The 23,463-nt window shown below is 41.4% G+C and overlaps 1 protein-coding gene across 2 annotated transcripts in view; it reads left to right on the plus strand.

Moving 5' to 3' along the window:
• The window catches only part of PJA2 (praja ring finger ubiquitin ligase 2), a 47,757-nt gene extending 46,668 nt beyond the window's left edge, over positions 1-1,089 (plus strand). For both annotated transcript variants that reach the window (XM_075836763.1, XM_075836771.1), the window contains one exon: positions 407-1,089. In XM_075836763.1, the coding sequence (XP_075692878.1) occupies positions 407-532 (126 nt within the window). In that variant the 3' untranslated portion in view covers positions 533-1,089. The remainder of the gene's footprint in view (positions 1-406) is intronic.
• Positions 1,090-23,463: the final 22,374 nt, after the last annotated feature.

The raw sequence follows: 23,463 nt of genomic DNA on the forward strand, positions 1-23,463 counted from the left end.
TCCACGTGGTTGTGCTGACTCCACCAGAGCAACAGAAGCTCTTTTCAGAAGAGGAATCCTTAGCAGGCAACCAAATAACCAGCTATATTTATAGTCCATAGGAAAAGGCCTTCAGTTCATATTTTTTATAAAGGGGAGCTTTACTTTAAGGCAGATCCAAAAAGTCGACCCTCACTTTAATTTTAGTCCTACATTTTATCACCACAAGTAGGTGTGTGTACTTTTGTTTTCTATATTCACTGTTACAGTATGGTTTCTACATTGTAGAAATGTCATTTATATTTCCCTGAGCAAGTTTAAATAAATTTTTTTGTGTTTTTAGGAATTTGTGTATGTGTAAGTATTATTCAAATGGTTTAAAATGCAGGCGCTTGAAAATAACTACATATTCACTTACTCTTTCCAGTCTGGAACATGCCCTGTGTGCCGTCACGTCCTGACTTCTCTGCTTCCTGAAGCTTCTGCAGCCACTTCCTTTCTATCAGAACATGACAGCCCCCCATCAATTCATAATGCAGCAGGAACCCGATAAAAGTCATATACTAACCAAAAGCTCTAGTTTGTTTTTCTTGTAAATGATATTGTAAGAACATGCTAGTATAAGTACACACTGACCCACCGAAACTTTGAAAATGATAAGCATAAAGCCTAATATTTATTAGTTTAGATTGTTTAGAAGACTTTGTAAGCAACATTTATGTAAATAGCTTTGGTTAGTTATGTCAGGTGGTTGTTGGGAAGATTGCAAGCAAGATATTGTTAAATGCTACTTAATGCGCTGATCACAAACTTTAGTTTTTTGTTTTTGTGGCACAACACATTTTTGTGTTTTCACAACTGCAGTGCAGTTAGAGCTTTACAGAATGAAGCTACTAAATCTTACATTTTATGTTCTGTTTACATCCACACAAAGGGGCCACAGATACTTTGCAAAGCATTTTGTCCCTTGCGCCCTCCAATAGTGTGAAGCTTACAGCTGTGCCACTTTTGTAACTGATCTCTCATATTTGCATCAAATGTGAAGAAGTTATGGGATAATAACAATAGTTTAAACAATTGGTTCCACTGAAAATAAAAGGCATATTGAAACATTATAGAAGTGTTATTTATTTTGGGTTAAAAAAGGCGTGCACATAGCTAAGCACCAGTCAGGTAGCATCAACTCGATTGCATAAAAGTGTGTGTGTGTGTGTGTGTGTGTGTGTGTGTGTGTGTCAGAATGGTGCGTCAGAATGGTGAAGAAAGATGATCTAAGTGACTTCTTATTGATTGATGGTGCCAGGCCAAGGTTTGAGCTTCTCGGAAACTGCTTTTCAGAGCTCACAGAGAATGGTATACAAAATAAAACTCCTCCAGTGGCTAAAAAAATAAATCTTGTTTAATGAGAATGGTCTGAACAGCCAGACTGGGAAGATGAGTAACTTCAATAGCCACATGTGCAGTCTGCAGAAGAACATGTCCAAATACATAGGGTGTCACACCTTGAAGTTGACAGTCCACCACAGCTGAAGATGACAAAGGGTCCTGTTCCTCCTTGGCTTAGAACTAGAAACTGAAGCTAAAGTTAGCACAGACTCATCAAAATTGGACCGTTGACGGTTGGAAACTCATTGCTGCTTGGTCTGACAAATTTCAATTTTTTTTCTGTACAATATAGATAATTGAGTCAGTTTGGTGTAAACATTCTGAATCTGTGGGTCCATCCTGCCTAATGTTGATGGTTCAGATAGGTGGTGATGGTTTAATGGTGGGAAAATGTGTTTTTGCCACAAAATAGTAACGGAGTATTGCATAAATGCCACAGCTTAAATATTATTGCTGACCATGAAATTTCCTTTATGAATGCCGTCTCCTTATAATGGCGATTTCCAGCAGGATAACATGAACATGTCATCCCAAGCTGGGCTACTGAACATAACGGAGTTCAGATGTACTTTTGGGCTGCACTATCTAAAGCTAACCAACTAGTGGGATCGGCTGAATAGCCAATGTGTATTGGATTTGGCATATTCGATTTCAACATGCCTGATCGTTTGTTCTCACGGGAAATAAAGTGCTGAAAGAGGGGTCTGTCAGCTAAGGCAATCGTGTATTTTTGTGATGTTTTGGTAGAAAAAGCATTTGGCCAACAAGTGTATGCTTGGCTTAAAAGATAGTACATCTAGGATGTGGTGAAATGGGAAGATTCCATAGAATGAATGTGAACTGAAAATAGAATAAAAAGGAGACACGGCGCCACATAGTGCAAATAAAAGCAGAGTAAGACAGGAGAGCAAACTTGGGGATGAAAGTATGCTCACCTTGTATTGTAGACACTAGTAAGTGTCACAAAAGCAAATGAAGCTGCTGCCAGGTCGTTACACAAAACACCAAGTTTGTTGTCAGATTTGAGACTTGAGGGAGAGAAACAAAGACCACCGGCGCTGCTATAATGGATGCTGAAAAATCCAAGGCTTAGACAGGCATCAAGGGAGAATATTTATTTGTCAGAGGCTATGGCCCAAAATGATTGTATCCAAATAAAAACACTAACTACCAATGAGGGATCAAAATACGGCAAACACAAGGCTAATCTCCTCAATTTTATTACTTCATTCAATAAAGGAAGTAAGCTTATTACGTCCATCATGAGGAAACACTGGCACATCTTCGTTAATGATCCATTTTTGAAACCTATACTTCCTGGCAGACCTGCGATCACATACAGGGCTAAAACAATAAAAAATATAATAGCCCCTAGTAAAATACGTACCAGCAAAATGAAAAATCCAGGGTTACTAACAGATTTGAATGGTTCATTCCGTTGTGGTCAAAAAAGGTGCTTATGTTGTAATAATATCAGTAATAAATGCACGGAGTATCTGTCAACAGTGACGTGTGAAAAATTTCCGATAAAAACCCACCATAATTGTGGAAGCACTTTTTTAGTCTATTTATTTCAGTGTACTTGTAACCTTCAATATGTAGGTCGCACTACACAAACATTAAGGAACCGCATTAATAAGCATAGATTTAATGTTAATAAAGGTTTCCTTAAACAGAGTGTGTCACGACACTGTTCATTAAAACATAAATGCAATTTTGAGGATATTATGGTCACTCCGATTTGAACAAATACCATCTGATATACCTGATAGATTCATCAGACTTAAGCAGAGGGAGAAATTTTGGATATTTAAATTGGGAACTCTACATCCCAATGGTCTGAATGACCCCACGGAATCTTCTTTGGAATAATGATTATCCTTATCTTCATTGCCCTAACAGGTTTACTACTGTATTATTTTTATAAGCTCTTACTGTAATAATGATGTTTTTCAAAGACTTTTATCATATATTTTTTACAAGTAATCATACTTCATACTTCAAATTCTCCTTTTTATCATATATTATTATATATATATATTTTTAATATATAATGCTATAAACCTTTTATTTCAGATATTGCGTACAACTAACTATAATGCCCACATTTCTAAACATTCATTGATACTCATTGTTTGTCGTACTCTTATCCTTACCTCCATTGCCCTAATAGGTTTATTACTGTATTAATTTTAGAAGCCCTTACTGTAATAATATTTTTTTAACGACTTTTTATCATATTCTTACAAGTAATTATACTCCATTCCTCAAATTCTCCTCGTTTTATCATATATCATTTTATCTATAATTTTTTTAATATATCCGGTTATAAACATTTTATTTCAGATAGTGCGTACAACTAATTATGATGCCCACATTTATAAACACTCATTTATACTCACGGTTTCTCGTACTCCTACGTGTGACTGCTGGTCTTCTGCTGTTACTAATCTCCGTGTTCCGTCTGCAGTTCACCATGCGTTCCAACGCCTGTTTTTGCCCCACTTCGGCCACCGTACTTTGCATATGACCTAGCAACCAGGGACGCTTGTTTAGCATTCCCTTTAGCGATTATTTTTCATTTATATTTTCATCCCCTTGTCTCCATAGACACGATGGGCTCCATGGTTCCTGTCACTCCTGAGAATGAGGATTTTATATATTGGCCGTATGGAGATATTTCTCATAAGAATGGTATACCGTTTTTAAACGGCATTGTTCCCATTTATTTTTATTTTCAGTTATTACTTTCATTGGCAACCATCTGTGATTCTAACTTTCTCATATGTATATATGTATGTGTATATTTTCTATAAATGTATTATGTAATTGTTTGTGACCTTTGACCTGCCTTTTGGCGGTTTTTCTGTTCCTTGTATGTATAAATGTGCATGAACCGCACAGTCTGTATTGGCCTGATGAAGACACCGGTTAGGTGTTGAAACGCGTAGCCTCTGACTAATAAATATTCTTCCTTGATGCCTGTCTAAGCCTTGGATTTTTCATCATCCATTATAGCAGCGCCGATAGAATGAATGTGTCGCTCCTAAATCTACATGGACTAAAAAGTCTTTAGAGGGGTATTCCCAAAGTCCGCAATGATCACCTATACAGAAGATAGGTGATAATTGACTGCAGGGACCCCCCACCTATCGCGAGAACACTGGTCCTGCCCCGCCACTCAGGCTATAGGAATGACTGAAACACCGTAGTACAGTGCTCGGCTGTTTGTCAGTCCCATATTCATTAAATAGAGCGGCAAGGGCCAGTAAAGAGATTTGCAAGATATTATTATTATTTTTTTTACAATTTAAAATCACGATATGCTTGAATTTCAGCGCTACACATTTGTTAAAAGCGATTTTGAAGAGATTTTCAAGCTACTGTAGATAAATGTAAAGTGATGCATCTGGGTACCAACAACCTGCATGCATCATATGTCCTAGGGGGAGCTACACTGGCGGATTCACTTGTTGAGAAGGATCTGGGTGTACTTGTAAATCATAAACTCAATAACAGCATGCAGTGTCAATCAGCTGCTTCAAAGGCCAGCGGGATATTGTCATGTATTAAAAGAGGCATGGACTCGCGGGACAGGGATGTAATATTGCCACTTTACAAAGCATTAGTGAGGCCTCATCTAGAATATGTAGTTCAGTTCTGGGCTCCAGTTCATAGAAAGGATGCCCTGGAGTTGGAAAAAATACAAAGAAGAGCAACAAAGCTAATTAGGGGCATGGAGAATTTAAGTTATGAGGAAAGATTGAAAGAATTAAACCTATTTAGCCTTGAAAAAAGATGACTAAGGGGGGACATGATTAACTTATATAAATATATTAATGGCACATACAAAAAATATGGTGAAATCCTGTTCCTTGTAAAACCCCCTCAAAAAACAAGGGGGCACTCCCTCCGTCTGGAGAAAAAAAGGTTCAAGCTGCAGAGGCGACAAGCCTTCTTTACTGTGAGAACTGTGAATCTATGGAATAGCCTACCGCAGGAGCTGGTCACAGCAGGGACAGTAGATGGCTTTAAAAAAGGGTTAGATAATTTCCTAGAACAAAAAAATATTAGCTCCTATGTGTAGAAATTTTTCCTTTTTTCCCGTCCCTTGGTTGAACTTGATGGACATGTGTCTTTTTTCAGCCGTACTAACTATGTAACTATGTAATACTCAATGTATTCCTACAGACAGTGATCGGAAAATAATTGATCCACCCTACCAGTTAATGTTAATTTAAAGTAACGCAAACTACTAGGCACACCTACAGAAATTTGCAATCAGCGGTTGGAGATGCAGTGTCAGACTTTGAGTCTCCCGCCACTGATTGCATATTTTGACGGGAGATGTGGCTAGAAGTTTGCTACACAAATGGAGAATGTATGATAAATGGTAAACGTGAATTCTATAATAGCGGAACCATTCCACTTTTAGCCTCAACCAATAGTTTGTTAAAGAAATAATTCAAAGGCCATTGTCTGATATGTGAGTGGAAGAAGGAAAAAGGTATTAAACAATGCAATAGATGATAACATTGCTTTTCTAACATTTTCTGTGGGATAAGGATTTTCTTAATATTGGTTGGATCAGTTTAGAAGTTATTTTAAACACACACATAACTGACCCACAACCAACAGGACACATTAATTTATATAAGCATAGATGCGCCCAAAATAAGCGCTATTGGGCAAAATGCAGTCAGTGAATGGTGTTTATGTGGAAGCTACCCTTTCCTGTCTCAAGTGACACTCTTCCCAGGTGAAAATGTATCTTCAGTGGTGGTTAAGCAAGAACCACTTAGAAAAGGGGGGTCGACTGAATTTCAACGCCATTAACTTAGGTGGAAACAGACGCCAGTGCATCTGGTTGGGGAGCTGACGGTCATCGCTTCTTCCAGGTGAACTGAAACACAATTCTTAAGTCTGAGATCCTTAAATTACAGAAGGCCCTTTGGGAGTCACTAAAATGTATAAAAGGGACTGATCTGAAGACTATGTACCTCCCTGATGTTGCACAAAGGCCATTGCTTTTACAAGACACAGTCTGCTTCAATACCTTGTAAAAAAGATTTTTGTCTGAGCAGAAAAACTCCTGTTCTTATCAATAGTTCACCTGAAATGAACACAAAGTCAGCTAGCAGACTATCTCAGCAGTGATTCTGGGGGAATGGACTCTATCAGACCAGACATTCAAGCATATTTTTCAAACTTGGGGGTTTCCGGATACAAACCCCATATATGGACCTTGACGTCAGAAGTTTCCTGGCCCTGGAGTCCCCGAGCAGAGCATCAGCTAGTGCTAAGCCTGGGAACTCCAGTACTGTTCCTGACGCCACATACACTCTCCTCGGGGACTCCAGTGCCAGGAATGTGCCGGCGGTTTCTAGCTTTTCTGCTGCCTGAGGTGAAAATTTAAATGGCACCCCCCAGATTTTGATTGACATCCCCCTGCTGTTCTACCTTTCCCCCCTTTCCATGCTTGATTGACATCCCCCTGGCTGTTATACATCACTACCAGCCTCCTGCGGATGCGCCGTTTCCTTGTAATCCCCTGGCATGCACGGTGTAGCGATGAAGCCTGGCAGAGCACACCTCGCTGCACAAGTAGTACAAGGCAATGGCGCATCCAAGAAATTTGGAGGAGGCTGCTAGTGATGTATATCAGCCAGGGGGATGTCCATCAAGCATTGAAAGGTGGATTTGGAGGCAGGACTATGTGACTCTTAAGGATAGCGGCACCGCCCCATGAACCTTTAATGAGTAATTCGCATATAGTGTGCGCCGTTTTAAAAGTAACAGACAAAAAAAAAACAACTTTGCATATACAGTACACCTGATCCCGTTCCCTTGCATTTCTCTTGCAATGCAGGCCTGCTCTCTTTTGAGCAGGTCTGCTGGGGCTGAACGATGTAAGTGGCACGATGATGTCATTGCGCTGCTTGTGTCGTTAAAAGGTGCTGAGGCTCAGGGCAAGTCATTCTGCCCTACCAATCAGCGCTTTGCAACGACGCAAGTGGCACGATGACATCACGCCGCTTTCGTCGTTAAAAGGCGTTGATGGACAGGGTGGCTTGCCCTGCGCCATTCAACTATATAAGCAGCACGATGATGTCATCGCGCTGCTTGCGTCACTGAGAGGCGCTGAATAGCAGTGTCACGAAGCAGGTTAGTGGACCCACTAGGCCGTACCACCGTAGCGGGGAGGCAGCTGGAAAAACAACAGGAAACCCCAGTAATACAATGTCCCGCACAAGGGTACCTGGATAGTCCAGACAGTGGCCGCAGTTCTGGCACTGATGGAGATGGGTGCAGCAGATAACTCCAAACGTGGCGGATGACACAGGTGTCGCAGGTTGCGCCAGACGTGGCGGATTCCTCCGGACGTGGCAGATGACACGGGACGTGGCGGATTCCTCCGGACGGGCAGATGACACAGGACATGGCGGATTCCTCTGGACGTGGCAGATGACACAGGACGTGGCAGATGACACAGGACGTGGCACGACTTGATACTAGAGGCACAGCACGGGAAACAACTGGAACGGGAAACAATAAGGGACCATTTGCAAGACAGACTGGGAAAACTAACAATGCCCAGGCAAGGATCAGAAGGCCTGGGCCTTCTTATAGACCAGCAAATCGTGGCCGTTGATGATGGCAATCTCCTTTGTGCGCGTGCTGGCCTTTCAAGGCCGGGCACGAGCACCCTACGGGGGACAGCAGACCGGAGCGGAAGTGAGCGCTGGCGTCTCCTAGGAAGGAGATGGGAACCAGCGCTCACGGATCCATGGCTGCGGCCGTCGGGAGCTGAGTAATACCGACGGCCCGCAGCCATGGACGCGCGTTTCGGCGGGATGCCTTCGTCCGGACGAAGGCATCCCGCCGAAACGCGCGTCGGGTCTGACGATCTCTCCTGCCTGAGACATCACCATGGGTATGTGACTAGCTATATTTATCTTCCTGTGTTGTTTTATTTATGGACCTGATTTATACTGACATGCAGAGATTTTACCAATGCATTCATTCATCTATTTTGTTCACTTGTGCTGTATAAATCTCTGCCATTTCTAGTTCATACCTCTAATCCATTTGTTTGGTCCCTATATTTAACACACTGCTATCACCATACATATATGTTCATTTACCCATGGTGCACTTGTATCTCTGGCATCAGATGAACGTTTTTACTCTCATGCTGTGCATGACTCATCTTTTTAATCCTGTTATTTTCTCAATAAAGATTGTTATTTTTCTGCTACATTGTTGTGTTAATTGTACCCCACACCTATAGGCTCAATAAGATTCTACCACGATTACCCTCAGTAACATACCGACGGGCAAAGAACCTTAAGGATTATCTGGTACAGAGTTTTTATGCTCCAGTAGCACCAGGCAAAAAGTATTTTGGAACCAAAGGGCCAAAGTGGGGTTGCTCCCCCTGTGGAGACTGTATCTCATGTCCAAACATTGAGCGTGCTGTCAATTTCAACAACTCGAAAAGGGACAAAACATTTAATCGTAAAATGTAAAATCGTATGGCACATTACCTGTGCCACACGGGGTGTAATTTATTATGCTTCATGCCCTTGTGATCAAATTTACGTGGGACTAACCACACGCGAACTTCGGGTTCGCGTTCGGGAGCATGTACGCGATATTGAGGCCGCAAAAGAAATTTGTGATGCGGACAAAGTGGATAAATTGAAAACCATTCCCCGCCACTTTAAGCTACATCACAACTGCAACTCTAGACTATTGCAAGTAAAAGGAATAGACCATATAGAAATGAACATGAGAGGGGGTGATTTAATGAAAAAATTACTAAGACTCGAGAGCAAATGGATATAGATGTTGGGGACTATGCAGCCCAGGGGATTAACCCCTTAATGACCGCCGATACGTCTTTTTACGGCGGTCATTAGTGGGCTTTATTCTAGAGCGCCGCCAAACTACGTCGCTGCTGTAGAATAAAGTAAACAGAGCAGGGAGCCGTGAAATCTCCCTGCTCTCAGCTGCCAGAAGCAGCTGAGGGCTGGGGGCGTCCCTGCTCTGCCGGGTGAGATCGATATTAGTATCGATCTCACCTGTTTAACCCTTCAGATGCGGTGCACAATAGCGAGCACCGCATCTGAATGGTTTTGCAGAGAGGGAGGGAGCTCCCTCTCATCTCACTGACACCCGGCGATAAAATCGCCGAGTGTCTGTGTCTTCTATGGCAGCCGGGGGTCTAATAAAGACCCCCAGGTCTGCCTGCAGCGAATGCCTGCTAGATCATGCCGCAGGCATGACCTAGCAGATGCCTGTCCGTTTTAAACGGACAGGCAGTAATACACTGCAATACAAAAGTATTGCAGTGTATTATAATAGCGATCGGAGGATAGGGAAGTCCCCTAGTGGGACTAGTAAAAAAGAAAAAAAAGTTTAATAAAGTTAATAAAAAAAAAAAAGTGAAAAAAAAAAATGAAAAACTCAGCTTTTCCCCTTACAAAATGCTTTACTATTAAAAAAAACTACAATAAAGCAGAAAAGTTACACATATTTGGTATCGCCGCGTCCGTAACGACCCCGACTATAAAGCTGTTACATTATTTAACCCGCACTGTGAACGCCGTAAAAAATAAAATAAAAAACAATGGAAAAATTGCTGTTTTCTGTTAATCCTGACTTAAAAAAAATGTGATAAAAAGTGATCAAAAAGTCGCATCTACTCTCAAATGGTACCAATAAAAACTGCAAGTCGTCCCGCAAAAAACAAGACCTTATACAGCTATGCCGACGCAAAAATAAAAAAGTTACAGCTCTTCGAATGTGACAATGGAAAAATGTAAAAAATGGCTTGGACATTAGGGCCCAGAATGCCAGCAGGGGGAAGGGGTTAAATGAATCCCACTGTTATGCCTCTTTTCTCTGACTATTAGTATGTACTGTGGCATTTCGTAACTGGATAAAGCATTATTCCAATATGATGCCATGATTTTAATTTATGTTTTTTTCTCTTCCTATTGTTTTAGTTACAGATGATGTGAACTACCTTGATATGTAGGACATTGTTCTGCACTGCAATAAAAAGTATTCATACCATAACACCTGATGGATCTACACAAGATATTGATAAGACGTTCTTCGTTTTTCGTGCTCTTCCATTCCCCATATGCAAATGAGTATCGCTAGCAGGATATGTATTCTTATAAACATATACTGTTATATACACACGATTACGTGTAAAACATGTACACATACACACACACGAAGTCACAAGGCACAATTTTAATAGTAACACACTAACACAGAATATTTCGATTGCATTTATTCATCACATATAAATATTATTGTATTTTGTTTGTGACTACAAACTGATTTTATTATACAGACATTGTTTCACTAGTATGCACCAACTGTAGAATATATTATTATACCTACACATAAGTGTATATTTATTTATTTATTTTACAAATATTTTTCACTCCTTTTTTCTCACGTATAATTTGCATTACAGAAATAATCTTTTATTTATTTTTAATTCTCATTTTTTATTTATTATTTTTTATTATTTTTTATTATTATTTTTTATTATTTACCATGATTATATAAATTTTCTTGTGTATATTGTATTGTGTACATGTGTATAAACAAGTTCATCTGTGTATTTGAAAGATATGAATTTTGTAGAAATTTCATATCATATATGGGATCAATTTTAGGTATCATGCCAAAATATATAAATATTAACCTTAACGTTATATAATTAATATACTTTACAACTTTTTGTGATGATATCATGTCTTTCCATATCCCTGTAGCAACATACATGTTCCATTTGCATGCGCTAATCACTATCTAGTACGTTCTTTACCTTCTAACATGGACATGTAGAGAAGTCTTGATTAATTTTTAAAGCATAAATCTGTGTCAAGTGCGCATGCGCAGGCGTCCATGGCATCTCACTATGAGTCGGCGTCTATAAATGCACACGTGATGGTGATGCGTTGCGATGATGCAATCACGCACGCACTCCACGTGTCACATGACGCCCACATGTGGTGAGATGCCATGGATAATCGCGGTCATGACGCCGGAAAATGACGGAGATACTCTCAGGTAATATCCTGCAGCTGAGTACAACAGTTCTCAATTGGGTAGTAGATAGGATAAATAGGAAGTAGAGACTAGCAAGTGCCACCCCCAGACGAAGGCGGAAGCCGAAACGCGCGTCGGAGCAGGTCGCCATTTCTCGAGATACAGCATCATGGGTCAGTAGTCCACCTCTGTTCAGGTTGTTCATTGTTTGCACTTTGCACTTTACAAAAAATGGAATAGTGGTAGGGGGGGTCTCTATTTGCCCTTAGACTGAGGCTGATAATAGAACATTTCTCATACCTTTAGAAACAGACACATCTATGGTTCAAGCAATTATGTTGCACTATGCACTTTCTTTATGATATTGCACACCAATGAAAATGTTGATACATAATGGTTATGTGAACTCTTATGAGCAATCATCTCATGTTTTGGCGGTCTTTTTGTCTGTCATCTGTGGTGTTTAATTTTTAAAATAGTTTATGTGATAATAACTTTTTAGACTTTGTCAAATAAAGTACATGTTTTATATTTTGACTTAAAGACTCCATGCATTCTTCTTTTTTGGTACAATATTTATAAGGAGTACAGTCGTGTTACGTGGGGAAAATGATTATGTCTAAATGATGTATGTACATACCCTATGGATAGGTTCTATAGGGTTTATCTGTTGCAGAATCTCAAAAGGACCAAGGAACCTGGGAGCAAACTTGTATGAGGATACCTTCAAGCGAATGTTCTGAGAGGACAGCCAGACTTTAGTCCCCGGAAGATACTGAGGCGGCTCTCTTCTCCCAGTATCTGCTTTTCGCTTCATGCGATCGACTGCCAGTAAAATAGAGGACCGAGTCGGTTGCCAGATTTGCAGGAATTCCCCATATGCAGAGTAAGCAGCGGGTACCTGAGATGAAGTCGACACAGGACGAGGGACTGTAGGATGTTGACTGTACACAATGTGAAATGGAGTGGAGGTGGTGGACTCACTTGTGTGGTTGTTGTATGAGAACTCGGCCCATGGAAGAAGCTGTATCCAGTTATCGTGCTGTGAAGAGATGAAGTGGCGGACATAATTCTCCATGATCTGCTTGATCCTCTCAACTGGCCCATTGGACTGGGGGTGATAGGCTGAGGAAAAGTCCAATCTCACATCCAGGAGTTTACAGAGGGCTCTCCAGAACTTTGAAGTAAAGTCCACCTCCAAAGAAAACTGCCGAGATACGTCAGGATGATGGAGGATCGAAGCTGAAGTGAAGGCTTTCTTGTGGCTAATAAATGCAGACTCTGCCTCTGGAGTCCACACCTTGGCGTTCACACCCTTCTTGGTAAGAGTAGAGATGGGGGCCGTAAGGGAAGAGAAGTTAGGAATAAACTGCCGGTTGAAATTGGCGAATCCCAGGAGCCGCTGTATGGCCCTTAAGCCTTGAGGACGTGGCCACTCCAAGACAGCTTTCACTTTCTCAGGATACATCTTGAGGCCTTGATCCGAGATGATGTAGCCCAGGAAGGGCAGAGAACTCCTCTCAAAGACGCACTTCTCCAACTTGGCGTATAAATGATTCTCCCTTAATCGTAGTAGAACCTGACGGACATGCCTCCGATGAGTCGTCGATTCTGGGGAGAAAATCAAAATATCATCGAGATAAACAACAACACAGACATAGAGGAGATCTCGGAAGATATCATTAATGAACTCCTGAAACACTGCAGGAGCGTTACACAGTCTGAAGGGCATCACTAGGTATTCGTAGTGCCCGTGTTAAATGCCACCTTCTATTCATCACCCCGGCGAATCCGGGCTAGGTTATAAGCCCCCCGCAGGTCTAGTTTAGAAACATTTTTGGCTCCTCGTATGCGATCAAACAACTCAGATATAAGTGGCAACGGGTATTTATTCTTGACCGTGATCTGGTTGAGACCACGGTAGTCAATTCAGGGTCCAAGGGATCCGTCTTTCTTTTTAACGAAGAAGAATTCAGCCCCGGCCGGGGAGGAAGACTTTTGTATGAAACCCCTCTCCAGATTCTCCTTGATATAGGCCAACATGGATAGAGACTCAGGCAAGGAGAGCGGATATACTCGACCACGGGGGAGAGAGGCATTAGGAACCAGTTCAATAGGGCAGTCATAAGTCCGATGTGGAGGCAGCGTCTCGGCCTCCCTTTTGCTGAAAACATCTGCAAACTGAGCGAAATGGGGGGGGGCAGTCCCACCAATGACTGAGGCAGAGGAGGCTGGACAGGAAGGATCTGCAACAGACAACGACCGAGGCACTTGGAGCCCCATTGGAGAACCTCTCCAGAATTCCAGTCCAGGATTGGGGGATGCAGTCGAAGCCAAGGCAAGCCCATCAGAACAGGATTGATGGCCTTGGGCAAAACAAGGAAAGAAATTAATTCAAAATGAAGGACTCCAAACTGGAGCTTCAACGGCTTGGTTTTAGAAATGATGGGATCAGGCAGAGGCAGTCCATTAACTGAGGCAACAGCCAAAGATGTCTCTAGGGGGACTGTTGGCAACTGAAGACGATCCACAAGCTCTTTATGGATGAAGTTTGCAGCAGAACCAGAGTCAAGATAGGCAGAAACTCGACGGATACTAGGGTCACAGGAATAGTCAGCCTGGAACAGAATGCTTTGTTAGGTTACATAGTTACTTAGTTACTTAGTTAGTACGGCTGAAAAAAGACACATGTCCATCAAGTTCAACCAAGGGACGGGAAAAGGGAAGTAAAAAATTTCTACACATAGGAGCTAATACTTTTTTGTTCTAGGAAATTATCTAACCCTTTTTTAAAGCCATCTACTGTCCCTGCTGTGACCAGCTCCTGCGGTAGGCTATTCCATAGATTCACAGTTCTCACAGTAAAGAAGGCTTGTCGCCTCTGCAGGTTCAACCTTTTTTTCTCCAGACGAAGGGAGTGCCCCCTTGTTTTTTGAGGGGGTTTTACATGGAACAGGATTTCACCATATTTTTTGTATGTGCCATTAATATATTTATATAAATTAATCATGTCCCCCCTTAGTCGTCTTTTTTCCAGGCTAAATAGGTTTAATTCTTTTAATTTTTCCTCATAACTGAAATTCTCCATGCCCCTAATTAGCTTTGTTGCTCTTCTATGTATTTTTTCCAACTCCAGGGCATCTTTTCTATGAACTGGAGCCCAGAACTGAACTGCATATTCTAGATGAGGCCTCACTAATGCTTTGTAAAGTGGCAATATTACATCCCTGTCCCGCGAGTCCATGCCTCTTTTAATACGCAACAATATCCTGCTGGCCTTTGAAGCAGCTGATTGACACTGCATGCTGTTATTTAGTTTATTATTTACAAGTACACCCAGATCCTTCTCAACAAGTGACTCCCCCAGTGTAGCTCCCCCTAGGACATATGATGCATGCAGGTTGTTTGTACCCAGATGCATAACTTTACATTTATCTACATTAAACTTCATCTGCCAAGTGGATGCCCAAACACTTAGTTTGTTTAAATCCGCTTGCAATTCATGAACATCTTCCATAGACTGAACTATATTACATAGCTTGGTGTCATCTGCAAAAATAGAAATAGTGCTAATAATCCCATCCTCTATATCATTAATAAATAAGTTGAATAATAGTGGTCCCAGCACTGAACCCTGGGGTACACCACTTATAACCGGGGACCATTCAGAGTAGGAATCATTGACCACAACTCTCTGGATACGGTCCTTGAGCCAATTCTCAATCCAATTACAAACTATATTTTCTAAACCTATAGTCCTTAATTTACCCATTAGACGTCTATGAGGGACAGTGTCAAATGCCTTTGCAAAGTCCAAAAACACTAAATCCACAGCGGCCCCTCTGTCTAGGCTTCTGCTCACCTCTTCATAAAAACAGATTAGGGTAGTTTGACAACTTCTGTCCTTCGTAAAACCGTGCTGGCTGTCACTTATAATACTATTTATTGTCACATAATCCTGTATATAGTCCCTCAATAGCCCCTCAAACATTTTCCCCACGATGGATGTTAAGCTTACTGGTCTATAATTACCCGGGTACCGTTCCATCTGGGGTTGTCTCTCCAATCAGTCCTAGACAATGGGGTCTCTCTGGCCTCTGGGGACACAGGCGCACTATATGGCCTCCGAGGCTGCAATACAGACAAAGTCCAGAAGTGCGTCTACGTTGTTTCTCCTGGGTAGACAATTTGACATGGTTACTCTGCTTAGGGTCCTCTGGTGGGGAAACTGAGGAGGATTGCTGAAAAGTAGAATCCAGGCTAGGAAGTTCTCTCTCCCGGAGTACCTCTTGGGAACGCTCCCGGATCCTCATGTCAACCCGGGAGGCGAGTAGGATAAGATCGTCCAGGGTAGATGGCAGATCGCGAGCAGCCAGCTCTTCCTTGATCCCTGAAGACAGTCCCTGCCAGAATGTAGCCACCAAAGCCTCGTTGTTCCAGGTCAATTCAGCGATTCTGACCAGGCCTCACCCGGCAGAGCAATGCAGGCAGTGCGATGACATCATCGCGCCAACTGCATCACAAAAAGTACAGAATGGTTCCCATCCAAAGGACGTAGATACAATTGAGTCCTATGTAAGGGATTTCCAGCCTTTGCCACATTGGGCTTTCTGCCCCATACACAAAGCACTTTTGTGCAGTTTTTGCGGTGATTTCCGGAAAAACCGTGACAAAACTGCAATGTGGTTTTATTCTTTTGGCAGCCATGGGCCCTCTGGGAGTCTCGGGCGGCCACCCTAAACGAACCCATGGGGATCCTCTATTGGTAGGCACTGTAGGGGCATTGTACTGTCTGTGGCGATCACTATAGGGGCATTATACTGTGTGTGCGCGTGCGCGCGCGCGTGCGTGCGTGTGTGTGTGCGTGTGTGTGTGCTTGCGCACTATGGAGGCATTATACTGTGTGGGTAGGCACTATCAGGGCATTATACTGTGTGTGGGGCTCTATGGTGGCAGTATACTGTGTGTTGGGGCACTATACTGTGTGGAAGGCACAATACTGTGTGGGGGGGGCAATATACTGTTTGTGTGAGACGGCACCATGGGGACATTATTCACTGTGGGGGGCACTATACTGTGTGGGTGCACTATGGGGGCATTATAATGTGCGGAGACACTGGGGCATTATACTGTGTAAAGAGGCACTATGAGGGCATAATACTGTGTGGGGGGTACTATGGAGGCATGATATTGTGTGGAAGCACTATGAAGGCAGGATAATGTACAGTGGAGGAAATAAGTATTTGATCCCTTGCTGATTTTGTAAGTTTGACCACTGTCAAAGACATGAACAGTCTAGAATTTTTAGGCTAGGTTAATTTTACCAGTGAGAGATAGATTATATTAAAAAAAAACAGAAGATCACATTGTCAAAATTATATATATTTATTTGCATTGTGCACAGAGAAATAAGTATTTGATCCCCTACCAACCATTAAGAGTACAGCCTCCTCCAGACCAGTTACACGCTCCAAATCAACTTGGTGCCAGCATTAAAGACAGCTGTCTTAAATGGTCACCTGTATAAAAGACTCCTGTCCGCAGACTCAATTAATCAGTCTGACTCTAACCTCTACAACATGGGCAAGACCAAAGAGCTTTCTAAGGATGTCAGGGACAAGATCATAGACCTGCACAAGGCTGGAATGGGCTACAAAACCATAAGTAAGACGCTGGGTGAGAAGGAGACAACTGTTGGTGCAATAGTAAGAAAATGGAAGACATACAAAATGACTGTCAATCGACATTGATCTTGGGCTCCATGCAAAATCTCACCTCACGGGGTATCCTTGATCCTGAGGAAAGTGAGAGCTCAGCTGAAAACTACACGGGGGGAACTTGTTAATGATCTCAAGGCAGCTGGGACCACAGTCACCAAGAAAACAATTGGTAACACATTACGCCGTAATGGATTAAAATCCTGCAGTGCCCGCAAGGCCCCCTGCTCAAGAAGGCACATGTACAGGCCCGTCTGAAGTTTGCAAATGAACATCTGGATGATTCTGAGAGTGATTGGGAGAAGATGCTGTGGTCAGATGAGACTAAAATTGAGCTCTTTGGCATTAACTCAACTCGCCGTGTTTGGAGGAAGAGAAATGCTGCCTATGACCCAAAGAACACCGTCCCCACTGTCAAGCATGGAGGTGGAAACATTATGTTTTGGGGGTGTTTCTCTGCTAAGGGCACAGGACTACTTCACCGCATCAATGGGAGAATGGATGGAGCCATGTACCGTCAAATCCTGAGTGACAACCTCCTTCCCTCCACCAGGACATTAAAAATGGCTCGTGGCTGGGTCTTCCAGCACGACAATGACCCGAAACATACAGCCAAGGCAACAAAGGAGTGGCTCAAAAAGAAGCACATTAAGGTCATGGAGTGGCTTAGCCAGTCTCCAGACCTTAATCCCATCGAAAACTTATCGAGGGAGCTGAAGATCTGAGTTGCCAAGTGACAGCCTCGAAATCTTAATGATTTACAGATGATCTGCAAAGAGGAGTGGGCCAAAACTCCATCTAACATGTGTGCAAACCTCATCATCAACTACACAAAACGTCTGACTGCTGTGCTTGCCAACAAGGGTTTTGCTACCAAGTATTAAGTCTTGTTTGCCAAAGGGATCAAATACTTATTTCTCTGTGCACAATGCAAATAAATATATATAATTTTGACAATGTGATTTTCTTTTTTTTTTATATAATCTAACTCTCACTGGTAAAATTAACCTAGCCTAAAAATTCTAGACTGTTCATGTCTTTGACAGTGGGAAAACTTACAAAATCAGCAAGGGATCAAATACTTATTTCCTTCACTGTATGGGGGAACTAAGGAGGCATGATACTGTGCATGGGAACTCTAGGGTGCATAATACTGTGTGGGGTCACAGTTGACCTACATGTAGTATAAAGGTTGACATTACAATAAGATTATATTTGCTACACAAATAAAAACCTATATTACACAATTCTAAATGCCACATTTTACTGAAGCTAATTATGTGTCATGTGGTTTGATCGTATATTACAATCCATTTTTCCATGAAAACTCACACTTATATTTATCAAATGAGTTGCAAAATAACTAGAAAATATAGTCAAGACATTGACAAGGTTAAAAATAATGATTTTTATTTCAAATAATAATTTTCTCCTTCAAACTTTGCTTTCGTCAAAGAATGTTCTATTTGCAGCAATTACAGCATTGCAGACCTTTGGCATTCTAGCTGTTAATTTGCTGAGGTAATCGGGAGAAATTTCACCCCATGCTTCCAGAAGGCCCTCCCACAAGTTGGATTGGCTTGATGGGCACTTCTTGCGTACCATACGGTCAAGCTGCTCCCACAACAGCTCTATGGGGTTGAGATCTGGTGACTGCGCTGGCCACTCCATTACAGATAGAATACCAGCTGCCTGCTTCTTCCCTAATTAGTTCTTGCATAATTTGGAGGTGTGCTTTGGGTCATTGTCCTGTTGTAGGATGAAATTGACTCCAATCAAGCGCTGTCCACAGGGTATGGCATGGCGTTGCAAAATGGAGTGATAGCCTTCCTTCTTCAAAATCCCTTTTACCTTGTACAAATCTCCCACTTTACCAGCACCAAAGCAACCCCAGACCATCACATTACCTCCACCATGCTTGACAGATGGTGTCAGGCACTCTTCCAGCATCTTTTCAGTTGTTCTGTGTCTCACAAATGTTCTTCTGTGTGATCCAAACACCTCAAACTTCGATTCGTCTGTCCATAACACTTTTTTCCAATCTTCCTCTGTCCAATGTCTGTGTGCTTTTGCCCATATTAATATTTTCCTTTTATTTATTAGCCAGTCTCAGATATGGCTCTTTCTTTGCCACTCTGCCCTGAAGGCCAGCATCCTGGAGTCGCCTCTTCACTGTAGACGTTAACACTGGCGTTTTGCGGGTACTATTTAATGAAGCTGCCAGTTGAGGACCTGTGAGGCATCTATTTCTCAAACTACTGAAGTGAAACAAAAAAGGACACGGCGCCAAAACTTGCGGTATCAATAGAAAATGAGCGGAGATAACGCACATAAATGCTCACCTGTGAGGTTGTGAATTACCGGCATGTAATTCGTAGTAGATAAGCTGCTGCCAATCCCAACGCAAACTCCCACGGGGTTGCCAAAGTAATAGAGATAAGGAGGAAAAAACGGGATACACGGCGCTGCTTAATGTAATTAGTTTAATAACGATGGATGCTACGCGTTTCGATACCGGACTGGCATCTTCATCAGGCATATCAAGGGGATAGTATAGAGGACACATATATATACACAAATGTACAAAATTGAAATCAAGCTCATTGGGCCAGTTCAGACCAGCCTCCTGGCCAGAAAAACCGCCAAAATCAGCAGGTCAAAGTTCAGCAAATGTCATAACATAAAGAACATAATACAAAATGAAAAAATGGGGTGAATGCCATAACAAATGAGTTGCTAACAGATAGTACATGTTATTAGATGTCACATTTAATATAGTAAATCTATGAACAAACTGATCCGTTCAGTTCCTGAACCAAAATGATCTACATCCTCTGACTCTTCCTCCAATTTTCTTTTTGATGTGGTCTTTTGTATTCTCGGGAAGAAGGCTGTAATTGTTTGGGATTTTGGACTTTTTATAATGGGCAGAAGGATATCCCGTGATTGGGAGATCGGTGTAATTGGTGGTCTGGTGAACTGTGGTGGAAGTCCTAAAAAAGACACTGTTGCCAGAGTATTATCAAGAGTGGGTTCAAGGCCATCCGTGGTGATGTTATGTAGATATGGCACAACATGTGGACTAATCTCCTGAACCGAATCGTCATGTGTAGTTAAATTCAACATGGATGATGGAAGTGGTGATGTAATGTCAATTTCAATCGAGTCATTAAACAAGGGGGATTCAAAAGACTGTTCAAAAGGAGTGTCCGGGATGAGATTGAAAAGTTTCAAATGTGCATCTAAATTGGCAGATTTAAAAGCATATTGGGGTATTGGTCCCAAAAGGTTGGTGCATGTGATATTTGCCATATTTGGATTTATTGTATTTTGGGGGTCTGTACAGTTAGAATGTATGAATTGTTGGTGGTGTGAATGGTTAATTGAGGTGGAAGAAGGTTTGGGATTGTGGAGAGGGGTGATGTGTCTTCTGTTAGGGCTAATGATGTTGGATATACTAGTATATTTGTTCATATGGACAGGTGGAGTTGGTTCATTCATATTTTTATTTTTTAATTCGTTAGTGTTGGTCCTAGATGTTATATCGCCAATAGTATCATGTTTGGGTTTAGAGCGCTTAAATGAATAGGATGATTTGCTCCCCACATCGAACCTGTTCGGCCTTTTAGCTGTTAGTGTACTTCATTATTTATATTACAATATTATCTCTCAGTATTTCTATCATACTTATAATAAACTTATACCCTGTTGCTTCTATCTTTGGCCATTTATGACTGATTGTAACGAAGACTTTTTTTGCAAAACTTTCCCACTGCGCGCTGTTGCGCTTCACTATGCGTTCCAACATAGTTTCCCTTCTCTTCCGGTATGTCTGTGTTTACAGGTTACCATGACAACGCGCTACTATGCGCTATATTAGGATCTCGTACAAATAAAACATTCTCTAGACATCGTACTATCTCACCATCCCCCTGACAACTCCATATCATCTATCCCTTCCATATACCACATATAAAACACTTGTATAAACAATATGTTATTTGTACTGAATGCCGAAAATCATTTTGGTTCAGGAACTGAACGGATCAGTTTGTTCATAGATTTACTATATTAAATGTGACATCTAATAACATGTACTATCTGTTAGCAACTCATTTGTTATGGCATTCACCCCATTTTTTCATTTTGTATTATGTTCTTTATGTTATGACATTTGCTGAACTTTGACCTGCTGATTTTGGCGGTTTTTCTGGCCAGGAGGCTGGTCTGAACTGGCCCTATGAGCTTGATTTCAATTTTGTACATTTGTGTATATATATGTGTCCTCTATACTATCCCCTTGATATGCCTGATGAAGATGCCAGTCCGGTATCGAAACTCTTAGCATCCATCGTTATTAAACTAATTACATTAAGCAGCGCCGTGTATCCCGTTTTTTCCTCCTTATCTCTATTTCTCAAACTAGAGATTCTAATGTACTTGTCTTGTTGCTCAGTTGTGCAGCGGGGACTCCCACTTCTCTTTCTACTCTGGTTAGAGCCTGTTTGTGCTGTCCTCTGAAGGGAGTAGTACACACCGTTGTAGGAAATCTTCAGTTTCTTGGCAATTTCTCGCATGGAATAGCCTTAATTTCTAAGAACAAGAATAGACTGTCGAGTTTCACATGAAAGCTCTCATTTTCTAGCCATTTTGAGAGTTTAATCGAACCCACAAATGTAATGCTCCAGATTCTCAACTAGCTCAAAGGAAGGTCAGTTTTATAGCTCCTCTAAACAGCAAAACTGTTTACAGCGGTGCTAACATAATTGCACAAGGGTTTTCAAGTGTTTTCTAATCATCCATTAGCCTTCTAACACAGTTAGCAAACACAATGTACCATTAGAATACTGGAGTGATGGTTGCTGGAAATGGGCCTCTATACACCTATGTAGATATTGCATTAAAAACCAGACGTTTGCAGCTAGAATAGTCATTTAGCACATTAACAATGTATAGAGTGTATTTCTGATTAATTTAATGTTATCTTCATTGAAAAAAACGGTGCTTTTCTTGCAAAAATAAGGACATATATATATACACTACCGTTCAAAAGTTTAGGGTCACTTAGAAATTTCCTTATTTTTGAAAGAAAAGCACAGTTTTTCAGCCATTCAATACTACTACTGTAATACTACATTTCCCTTGCAGCGACTGTATGTATGGCTGAATGAAAGTTGTCGATAGCAGCTGAACACCATGGTTTCAATGAGTCAGGGCTTATTGAACCCCATAGAAGGGGTCGTTTTCATGAGGAGGCATGTTACCTAAAGTATGTACATATATGTGTATTATGATCACACAGTTTTCATGCAGTTTTTGGATCTGTTTTTTCGACACAAAGGCAGAAGTGGATCCAAAAATAAGGAAAGGTATAAAGAAAAGACTGATGTATCCCCTTAGGCTGCTTTTACACCACATTCATGAAATCCGCTCTGCTATTCTTTTTTTTAATCATAAGCTGTAACGGATTCCTGCCAGAGTAGCCAACATTCTTTTTTTGTATTTTTCTGGCAAAACTCAAACTGTGGCCAAAATGTTTACAAATTGGAAAACTAAATATAGTTCATAATAATGATCATAATTTTCTATAGCTCAGATACTAAAAAAAACAAACAACACATTAGCTGCATTTGCTGTGAAATGATGATATTTACAATCCCAATAACCTGTACAAACCCCTACAGATTAACCCCTTTAGGACACAGCCTGTTTTGGCCTTGTGGCACAGCCGATTTTTTCAAATCTGACATGTGTCACTTTATTGAGACCACAGAGAGAAAAGAGCTTGTAGCCAGGAAATTATGTTAAACATTAGAAATTTTTATTAACATATATACAAATACATTCATATAAAATACATATGGATACAATATATAAAAAAGGACAAGACTCTAGAAAAAGTTTCAAGGAGCACACATCAAAGATATCAATATGCAAAGATAGGTTTGGCTATATTATACATGGAGTCAGATGAGGGCAATACTGGACAAATACTGGCCAATCTTAAAATCTGAGCCAGTATTAGCCCGGACCTTACCAGAAAGGCCAATGATGACGGCAAAGAGGGCTAAGAATTTGAGGGATTTTTTGGTCATAAGTCATTACATACCGCGTCAGATATGCCCATTTGGTTCCCGCGGACCCAAAAAGGGTTGTTATTCCTGTGGTGACTGTAGGGCCTGTAGTAATATCTGTCGAGCGACCAACTTTATGTCAGCTGATGGAATAAAGGAATTTGAGATCAGGGAATATATCTCGTGCAGCAGCACACACGTGATATACTACGCAACATGTGGCTGTCGGA

The sequence above is a fragment of the Rhinoderma darwinii genome, chromosome 1 (genome assembly GCF_050947455.1).
Source record: "Rhinoderma darwinii isolate aRhiDar2 chromosome 1, aRhiDar2.hap1, whole genome shotgun sequence".
Taxonomy (NCBI): Eukaryota; Metazoa; Chordata; class Amphibia; order Anura; family Rhinodermatidae; genus Rhinoderma; species Rhinoderma darwinii.